The sequence below is a fragment of the Ruditapes philippinarum genome, unplaced genomic scaffold (genome assembly GCF_026571515.1).
Source record: "Ruditapes philippinarum isolate M1 unplaced genomic scaffold, ASM2657151v2 ctg201_1_1_1_1, whole genome shotgun sequence".
NCBI classification, from domain to species: domain Eukaryota; kingdom Metazoa; phylum Mollusca; class Bivalvia; order Venerida; family Veneridae; genus Ruditapes; species Ruditapes philippinarum.
Window position 1 is genome coordinate 126,977 of NW_026867332.1, and position 10,748 is coordinate 137,724.

Below are 10,748 nucleotides of genomic sequence, written 5' to 3' on the forward strand. Positions count from 1 at the left end.
ATGGGTTTCTCATCAGAATGAGCAGGCTATACACTTTAAACTATCCCATAAATAAATATGAAATATTAAAAGTCAATGCAGGAAAAAAAAGACTGGGCCATCTTTAGAATTGGTTCTTTTGCCATTAACCGTGAATTTGCACTATTATAAATCTAAATGCTACATGAATCAAGTGAAAATGTCATGGAAATCCTGTATTATAAACACATTCTTAAAATGCTGATGATGCTATTAATATTTTTATTAAAAACATTAAGCGCAATTTCGCTTTTTGGTCCCTTTCGTTAAATGTCGTTAGTAATCTGCTGATTCAAGCGTCTCTATGATTCAGATAAAAACACGTGGGTCGCCATTTTTTTATGAAACCGACCGGTGTATTGCATCAATTACATAAAGATGGATCCTAGCAAGTTGAAAGATGCCGCTGGCAGAATGGCATCAGGAGGAAAGGGCTTAGGAATTGGAGGTGGAGTAGCGGCAGTTATTGCTGCAGGCGCATATGCCCTGTCTAAATCATTATACACAGGTTTGTCAAAATATTCAGATTTTATTCGCGACTGTCACTGTCAAGGTCAGATACTTGGAAAACTTGATCATTACATTATGACTGTTTATTTTGCTGACAGTTCAGGCCTCAATAAAATTTCATAATGGCTAGTTATGTCTTTAGTAAAAATTGCTGAAATGTATCGAAATCTTTCAAATGAAAAAGGAATCGACTTTAAAACTGTTAAAATCATGTAAAAAGGAATTAAGAAAACATTTTTTCTCATTAAGAGTAATACCAGAGTGGAATAAATTACCAGATTCTGTAGTATGTTCACCAACGCTGAATTCGCTAAAAAACAGACTCGATAAGGTTATGAAAAACAAATTATATACTGTTATACCGGATAATAATCATTGGGTGTCAGACCTCGAGGGGGTTATAAGAGATTTCTGATCTCGCGACCCTACGCTGGATAAAGTAATGTAAATGTTTGTCTCTTTATCTAGAAATATTCTAGAAATTTAGAATATATATATCCAAAGGATGGGTACATTGAAGGTAAGTCTTAACATTAATGATGCCAGGAATCTAGTATTTATTTATGGACTCGGGTTAGTGCAAGTCAACTGGCCCCCAATTAGTCAATCCGTCCTGAAGTAAATCTGTGTCTAGTCAACCCGGCCCCTTTTCATAGGCACTGCCTGATCCTGCAGCAGGACTATACAGTACAGCTCGCGCGGAATGTACATTTTTTATGCTTCCTCCGCGATCGACGTTTAAGCAAACTCCTTAATCCACCGCGTTTTTCTGAGCGTAATCGCGGAGAAACAACCTGGACCACAATCGCGGAGTTTTAGAGAGTGTAAAGGTATTACCGCGGAGATTCTCCAAGATAATCACGATTTATAAGTTGAAATTATATTTTAAAATTATCCTTTTTCATTAAAGTAATTTTCCTTTTTCATTAAAGAAACTACATTTTGTAATTATCTTAATTGTTATTTATTTTTGTTTTGAAATTTGTAGGTCCACTTGATTAATCGATCGTAGTATTTCTTGTGAACAATCTTCTTGAACACATACCGCTGAATCATGTCTACATCGTATTTTGTTTTTATACTTTATTTGGCATTTTTTGTTGCTGTTTTTAGGACAAGGATACTGTAGGTGTATATAAGTTTTTTATGTATTGAAGCGCATTGGAAATGTTGGCATATGTTGGAAATAGGCCTCGGAGCTAGATATACATGTACTGTAGATATATCCGTTATTTCAATCACCCGTAAATTCAGAGATTTTTATTACAGATAGCTCTGTGGTAAATGTGTCAACATGAAAAACTATAACAACCCTATTTATATTTTGTAAAGAAATAAGATCAACAGTTTTGAAAATTTGACGTGTACATGTAATACTACACCTATATTGTTTTATATTTTACATGCATGTTTTTTAAAATACGTCGGTCTCCATGCTTTGCTCATGGCTTCACATATTTAATTTGGTCAACAACACAAATTATAAAGTTTCTTTTTCTTTAAGATTTTAAAGTTTATAAGACATTGGTTACCTGTTTATATACATGTAGTTCTTGACCTATACGTTTCCCAACGCGTACACGATGTCTATTTCAAATGTCCAAAAATTTGTACAACAAAACTAGTACGTCCTCACTGATAATTTTATGTGTCAACAGCGAAAATTATAATGTCTTCACCTTTTACAATTCTCTATAATAATTTACGATAAAATATATCTGTGTTTTATACAGTTTCTCTTCTCAATATAAATGTATACACACTGGTGAAAAACTATACCGACTTCATTTTCAATAAATAAGATTGAACGTTCTTTTTTCTCATTTAGTGTATAATGATATTGGTTTCAAAATACTTTTTATTCTATCAATCATTTATAATCATTAACGTTTTTTTTTTCAGCAAGATGACCATGCATGGAAAATTTCAAGAGTTTCCAGAGACGATGTGCCTTATCTAAATAACTTCTTACTTGAAGTATAACTAATACTAATAATATAATATTATATTATTTGTTCTACAAAGGTTGACAAATAAAAGAAGTGAACAAAGAATATTATGAATGTTATACTGTGTATCATTTTTCTTTGCCTCCCCCCCCCCCTTTTTTTTTAAAGCCGGCAAACATACATGTACATGGATATGACGCTTTACAGAAGGTGGGTATGTAATCACATACGGAGACATTAAGAACTATCCAACAGTAAGTCTCCTCATGGTAGAGGAACATATTTATTCAATATTCAACATTTGCATAGATGATATATTTATAGGTAAGTGAACATTTTTTGAGTATGTTGTTTGACGTCAACGCCAATGACTGAGCGCCGTTTGCACATACTTATCTTTTTGCTCAGATGTGCACATGCTTGTCAAAAGTTGTTTGTTATAATTCTTTTTTTGTAATGAGGATACATTGTGCCTTTTGATAAGGACCATCCGACAAATCCTAAGTTTTATCATTCAGAAAGTCTGTCTTGACGTCTTCAAAGCTTACAGTACATAATTATCTTCCGAAGATCGACGCTCATATAATATGTAGATAATCTCAATCCAAAAGTACAAGATTAAGGAAAAGAAAAGGGAAGAGAATGTGAAGTTGAACTCTTAAGGAGAATACAACTCGCTTCTTTTTCTGAACTATTAAAACTGCTAAGGTCCTGAAATGAAAACAAATATAGAAATTATTATTATTACAAACACTAGTGTACAATCTATTTTCAAAGATGACTCGTTAGAAATAAAATGATGGGAAGAGACGATGGATCTAAAGATAAACATGTATATAAATGTATTGAATTTGATGATACACAAAAACAATTAGGCCTAACATTAAAACCGTACACAGTTACTACAAGAACAACAACAATCTCTTTTACAAAAGTTTAGATCTTCTGTTAACATGAATTGTTTGAAATAAATTCGTTGAAAGACAACGCATAATAGGTGTCTCATAAAATTATGAACAAGTCTGCATTCATCAAGTTTAAATAATATACATATGCATATGATAAAATATACGCTCATCTCTATTATTATGTCATAGGTATAAATATAAACACGTGTGCAATGGTCCGGAATACCGGCCAGGTAACAGATAATATCCTTGCTGAAATCGAAAGTAGATCTACAACATACATTTACAAGAAACAATTTCTTTTATTTTGATCATTTTTATGAATTTTATTTCCGCGCGAGCTGTACTGTAGTAGGGTCTAGGATAATTTTCTACTTTGGGCTCTGTGAAACCTGTTGCAGGGGGCAATTTTCACATTTCCCCTATAAGTCATTGCATCAGAGAAAGCAACAACAAAAATGTTCGTTTTTTTTTAAAAATGCAACATATATGTATGTACATATGTAAAACACTGTGCCGCCCCCGTGGTTAAGGGGTTAGAGTCGTTAACTTCTACTTTAGTTACCTCTCTGGCGTGGGTTCGATCCCCCGGAGATGCTTTGGTAGTTTAGCATGAAGGAAGGTAGTCTAGTACTGTAGTTACTCTCCAGGAATGATGGTTAGGAAACTACCCGCCTATATGACTGAAATACTGTTGGGAAGAGGCGTAAAATGAAACAAACAAACAAGTATAAAATTGTCCTTGTTCAGATAAATTCATAATTGTTATTTAGGGTCATCAACCTAAAAATTTAAGTTTTCAATTTGATTGTGATTCTTGAAAGAGATGTGGCATAGAATGTTTCTAATAATTTAACACACGAATAATGTGTAACAAGTTATCAGAAACAAAATATGTTTAATATATTTTAATACGATTTAGCTGTTTTGCAATGATTTTGCGCATCAACTCATTAGCATTCGCTTTTAAGACAATTTACAACCATATTTCTTTCATATAAGTATAATGAGTATTTTGAAAATGTTCTTTTAAACAATAATTAAATTTTTGCAGCTGATATATAGCTTTATACACTTGAACAAACTGACTGTTTGCCGTTTGTTGGAACAGTTTAGTTATTTATTTGTCATAACAATAGTTTTATCATTATTTTTAGTTGATGGTGGTCACAGAGCAATTATCTTCAGCAGACTTGGAGGTGTTCAACCAAACATTTACAAGGAAGGCTTACACTTCAGGTAAAAATAAGTACACATAATTTACAGCTATTTTTTTTTAGTGAATGGTGAAGTTTCTTAGTTAAAAAGTACAATGTTGATTTATTTAATGATTTTTTCAACTGACAGCATTTAAAGACTTAAGTATAAATCCAATTAAAACAAGTAATCTGGCAACTTAGGGGAAAATGTATTTATAATTTTGTCTGTTACTCTGTAACATTTTGTTATAAAACATAAAGAGGTTTTTGAAATATGTGAATGAAGTATATGATTAATTTATGCAAATATTTTACACGTTACAGAGTTCCATGGTTTCAGTGGCCAATTATATATGATATCAGGTCTAAACCTAGAAAACTGACATCACTCACAGGAAGCAAAGGTAAACTTTAAACTCTACAAGATAAACACAGTATTTTTAGTGTCATTGTGTGATTAACAAGGACTTGGGCTGTTTACTTTGTTCATCTTTTATGATGTACATTTTGTAACTAGAATTTTGTGTCTGGATTCATAACTTTTCGAATACATTTAAAATGTCTTGTTATTTTCCAAGCAAAACCAGAATTGAGTTTTCCTAACTCCCTGACAATATAATATGATTTTATCTTTTAAAAGACTCATTTGAGGTTTTTTGACATGGCTGGACTGGCAATATTTTTTTTAAGATTTTTGATACAATTTTATGTGGATTTATACCAATAACTTGTATGCAAAATTTCAGATCATTTGGTGACTCCATTTTTTCCAGAAAAAATCATTTTTATTGTACAAAATAACCTATAAATGGAAGTGATATGAATTGTTTTTGACAGAAAAATAAGAACAACATAGGCAGAGTACAATATGAATTTAAAAAGATTTTTTGGATTTCAAAAAAAAAAGGCCAGATGTAGTCCAATATTGATTTGATATGAAATTTTTCGAATCAAAAAATGATTATGAGGTAAAATTGATAATAAGGCTGAATTGATAAGATTTAGTTGAATAATGATTAAATTGGAAAATCATGTGATTTTAATTGGTTGCATTGCATAAGGCGTTGTGAAACTAAATACAGTTATGAATTGCTTAAAAGGTTTTTATAATGATGTTGAGGAAAATTTAACATTTCAGATTTACAGATGGTGAACTTGTCATTAAGAGTGTTGGCTAGACCAGATGAAAGATTGTTACCACAAATGTACAGAGAGTTAGGTTTAGATTTTGATGAAAGAGTTCTTCCCTCTATATGTAATGAGGTAGGTATAGGATTGGTTGATTGCACAGGCTACATGTATAACATTTACTCTGTAGCTAGGCAGAGCTGTTTTCTTTTCTTGTTGTTTTTGTTGATAACATGGGTTAGAGCTTTCAGAATTATTTGATTACTTATACTCACAAAATTTGCCTTCTTCAAGATAAAAATATAAACAAAATTACTAAATGCAGGATTTTCATGAGTTTTGAAATATCTAACTTTCATCTGTCTTATTTGTATGCAGCTCCTAACAAAACAAGGATTGACAATATTATAACGTTTAACATTTTAATTTGAATTTATCCGATAGTCTTATTTTCCTATTTTAATTTGCTCATCAATGCTTGACCTATTCATCTCCCTTTATTCCACCTCTTCCCATTAAATACAAAGTCATTTATTATTTTGATAAAAAAATATGAAATTCATATCACATATCATGTTATAATGAATGCTTTATTATAACCATAACAATCAGATTTGTTGTATTAAACAGGTTCTTAAAAGTGTTGTTGCCAAATTCAATGCATCACAGCTGATCACAATGAGACAGCAAGTTAGTATAATGATCCGTAACGACCTGGTGGAACGTGCCAGAGATTTCCATATCATTCTTGATGACGTCTCCATTACAGATCTTACATTTAGTAAAGAATATGCTGCAGCCGTAGAATCAAAACAGGTAAATACAATACCATATACTGTCTTTATTATTAGAAAACAAGCTCTTTATTTAGTTATCTAGATAGGAAAGGCTTCGGATTATTAATTCAGAGGTCCCTGGAGTGGTTTGATCCTCTGGCAAAATATAATTTCTCCATTGATCGTCTAATGACCATTTATCTCTAACCGCTTATTCAGAAACCATGTAGAATTAGAAGCTGGTAACCTGTGGACAAGTTGGTAATTACTGGTTAGTTATCCAAGAAATCATAGATTTTTTTAACAAATCTTTTACCTGTTAAATCTTTGTAATTTATGGCACAAAAATCTAACCAGCCACTGGTAAGCTTAAAGCTCTGGTAGTCGGGCACAAGGCTGTCTTTACAGCTCTCCAAGTTAACAATATATGAACAGTTGTAAGAAATTTGAAGCAATGTTAAAAATAAGGAACAACTCTTTGAAATAAGAAACACACTCAAAATATAAGGAACAATTCTTAGAAATAAGGAAAAATAATAAATATTCCCCGTATTTACTGTATTTACTGTAATATTCTAAATATTCTAACTATTTTCACTATTAATTGTATTTTTAGCTCGACTATTCGATAAGAATAAGTAGAGCTATTGTACTTGTAGTCACCCGAGCGTCGGCGTCGGCGTAACCACTTATGTTAAAGTTTTTGTAATAGTTCAAATATTTTCAAAGTCCATTGACATATGGCTTTGAAACTTTGCACACTTGTTCACCATCATGACCCCAAACTGTAGACAGGAGGAGGTAACTCTATCATGCATTTTGACAGAATTATGCCCCTTTTTCGACTTAGAATTTACGTTAAAGTTTTTGTAATAGTTCAAATATTTTCAAAGTCCATTGACATATGGCTTTGAAACTTTGCACACTTGTTCACCATCATGACCCCAACCTGTAGACAGGAGGAGGTAACTCTATCAAGCATTTTGACAGAATTGTGCCCCTTTTTCGACTTAGAATTTATGTTAAAGTTTTTGTAATAGTTCAAATATTTTCAAAGTCCATTGACATATGGCTTTGAAACTTTGCACACTTGTTCACCATCATGACCCCAACCTGTAGACAGGAGGAGGTAACTCTATCAAGCATTTTGACAGAATTGTGCCCCTTTTTCGACTTAGAATTTACGTTAAAGTTTTTGTAATAGCTCAAATATTTTCAAAGTCCATTGACATATGGCTTTGAAACTTTGCACACTTGTTCACCATCATGACCCCAACCTGTAGACAGGAGGAGGTAACTCTATCAAGCATTTTGACAGAATTGTGCCCCTTTTTCGACTTAGAATTTATGTTAAAGTTTTTGTAATAGTTCAAATATTTTCAAAGTCCATTGACATATGGCTTTGAAACTTTGCACACTTGTTCACCATCATGACCCCAACCTGTAGACAGGAGGAGGTAACTCTATCAAGCATTTTGACAGAATTGTGCCCCTTTTTTGACTTAGAATTTATGTTAAAGTTTTTGTAATAGTTCAAATATTTTCAAAGTCCATTGACATATGGCTTTGAAACTTTGCACACTAGTTCACCATCATGACCCCAACCTGTAAACAGGAGGAGGTAACTGTATCAAGCATTTTTTTTACTATCAAGGACTAAGAATAGTCGAGCGTTGCTGTCCTGCCGACAGCTCTTGTTATTTCATACATACAGTTTTATTAGCTCATATGCTCTGAATACTGCTTGATATACATATAGCTTCTGTAGAGCAACACTCTTTGGGAAACAGACATTTTGGTTGGTTACTGAGAGATGATGCTATACAGAGGTTATAATTATTATTGAGTGAATATGTAAAAACGTATTGCTCTAGAGTGGGTCTCTGTGTAGAGCTTTTCCTGTTTTTGAAATTTAAGCAAATTTGTCGTTATTGAAAAAAAAGTGTACTAAATGCAATACCTAGTCAAAATAAAATTTAGTTAAAATAATAGATGAACAAGATATGTGTTCATTGAAAAATAAACTTGTATTGTTATAGGTAGCCCAACAAGATGCCCAGAGATCTGTGTTCTTTGTAGATAGAGCCATACAGGAGAAAGCACAAAAAATTGTACAGGCTGAAGGAGAAGCTACTGCAGCAGAACTTATATCCTTTTTCCTTTATGATACAACTTTAAACCTGCTGAATATATGTGATGGACTTGTCCTGTTTTGAATATGGAACTATCCATTATCATATAAAGGGATTTTATGGTTTTATATAATATTGGAATGTAAAGCAGCCTTGATAAGTTCAGGACACCATGCTTATCTTTTTGGGGACTGATTATTAAAAACCTCACAGCTGTCAGGAACCTTGGATTCTTTCATGTGAGAAAGCTATCCAGCAAAGGTAGCTATACAGACAGCTTGCGGAATGTTTATGGATCTCCTCGCATGCTTCTTTGTCTTGCCTAAAATATGTATAATGTAGGGGGCACATGAGGTTTTCCTCAATGACTAAAGCTGGAAAGTCGCCATACCACCTTTATAGTTTTGGTGTGATGTGGATCTGGGGAAAAAAAAACTCGCATACCTCGTCCACATTCCTAGCATTGCAGCATTTACGATGGTCAGTTGTTATAAACTTTGGGTATATTACTTTATATGAAAATGTTTTAATATAAGAAACCATATATAAGTGCTTATAAGTAAGATAGCACAGACAGGTTGACCAAGCTTTAAACAAGTTGCATGGCCCTGTAATTTTCTTGCAGGTGCTGTAAGATTTTAGTCAATATTGACATAAGCATTTTATCATTTTTGTGGCAATGAGCTTCATAGTATGTACAATTTTAAAGTTGTTCTCCTTGACATCGGTGTACATAGGAAAAGCAATGAGTTTAAACCCCGGATACCTGAAACTAAGAAAAATAAGAGCGGCACAAAACATAGCAAGAACAGTAAGTTAATTTTGTACTTGTATTTAGAACATGACCTGATTGTTCTCTAAAGGAAGTAAATAATCATAGTATAACATCACAATTTTCTTAATGCAGACCATATTTAGATTATATAACTAATTTTCCACTTCCAGATAAGTCACTATTTTAAGAAAATAAAACTGTAGAAGAATGTAAAAAGTTGATCAGTTCAACTTTGCAAATATTTAAAGTACATATAATGTTATATAGTGAATTAGTATTTTGTATGGAAGTTAGAATACTACTTTGTTTACATACTGCTATTTTTATGACAAAAAAAATCACATTTAGCGCCACTTTCTTCAAGTAACAACCATCTAACATTCTCTGAAACCATTATTAAAACATTATAAAATTCATGTTTGCCCTTTCTAAAGATGTTAGAATTTATTTGTTTCTAAGGCATAATGTGCATTTAAATTTTTTTCAATTTCTATATCACCTTTGGATCCAGCTGGTCAAGTATAAATTCATAGTGAACACATATAATATAATGACTAAAAATTGGAAGATGATTGTCTTGTTTAATGTTAACTTAAATTCTGTTTATTTCAGCTTTCCCAATCACAGAACCGTGTGTATTTGAATGCTGGAACATTGATGTTAAATGTGACGGATGAAGAATTTGACAGATCTAGTGAACTCCTGGTGAAACACAGGAAATAAGAACACTGGAATAATTGAAACTTTTTTGTGAACAATACGGTTATTGTTAATTCATTGAGATCATGGAAATTATTGAATGATTGAAGTAAAATGAAACTGTTTTTCAGTGAAGTGTTGACCTGGTGCATGAATAAATGTCATAGAGTATCTTGGCACAAAACTACAGAATTCCAAGGTTGACATTTCAAATTTCTGAAGGTGTTTATATTCCTTATATACAAGGTAAAACAACGTTGATGGGAACATAGCCCTGAATTTTAATACTGTATACACAGTTTCATATATATTTTCTTCTGGGGCAAAAAGTTTTCTTTTGTATAATTGGTTAGAATGTGTTTGCTATATTATACTGTAGTCCCAATTTAGTATACTTGTTTATCTTTTTTTAGAGAGGAAAGTAAAATTACTCTTGCAGAACCGTAATTCGAAAAAAAATAATCTGTGAAGTATATCACTCTCCGTACTGTTTGAATATACATGATTGACATGTATGTATTAACTGGTCTGTTAAACTATTAATACAAACGATTACATGCAAAATGCTTGTTTAGGGTGGATTTATAGTTTTATAAGAAAGTTTATCAATATCATATGTTACAATAAAACAAGAAGTACACATCTCTGTCTTAC

The 10,748-nt window shown here is 32.2% G+C and overlaps 1 protein-coding gene across 1 annotated transcript; it reads left to right on the forward strand.

The window, feature by feature from the left end:
• Nucleotides 1–320: 320 nt before the first annotated feature.
• LOC132735749 (prohibitin-2-like) lies at nt 321–10,542 on the forward strand. The gene is made up of 8 exons (XM_060722740.1): nt 321–526; nt 4,543–4,624; nt 4,909–4,988; nt 5,723–5,847; nt 6,343–6,528; nt 8,528–8,635; nt 9,354–9,431; nt 10,008–10,542. The coding sequence occupies exons 1-8, from the start codon at nt 397–399 to the stop codon at nt 10,116–10,118; spliced, it is 900 nt and encodes a 299-aa protein (XP_060578723.1). The 5' UTR covers nt 321–396; the 3' UTR covers nt 10,119–10,542.
• The last annotated feature ends 206 nt before the right edge of the window (nt 10,543–10,748 follow it).

Excerpts from the sequence above, each read along its gene's own strand:
- LOC132735749 (XM_060722740.1), top strand. The coding sequence starts at position 397 with ATGGATCCTAGCAAGTTGAAAGATGCCGCTGGCAGAATGGCATCAGGA. Across the intron at positions 4,625-4,908 it reads AAGGAAGGCTTACACTTCAG|AGTTCCATGGTTTCAGTGGC; the intron begins GTAAAAATAAGT and ends TACACGTTACAG. Across the intron at positions 8,636-9,353 it reads AAGCTACTGCAGCAGAACTT|ATAGGAAAAGCAATGAGTTT; the intron begins ATATCCTTTTTC and ends ACATCGGTGTAC.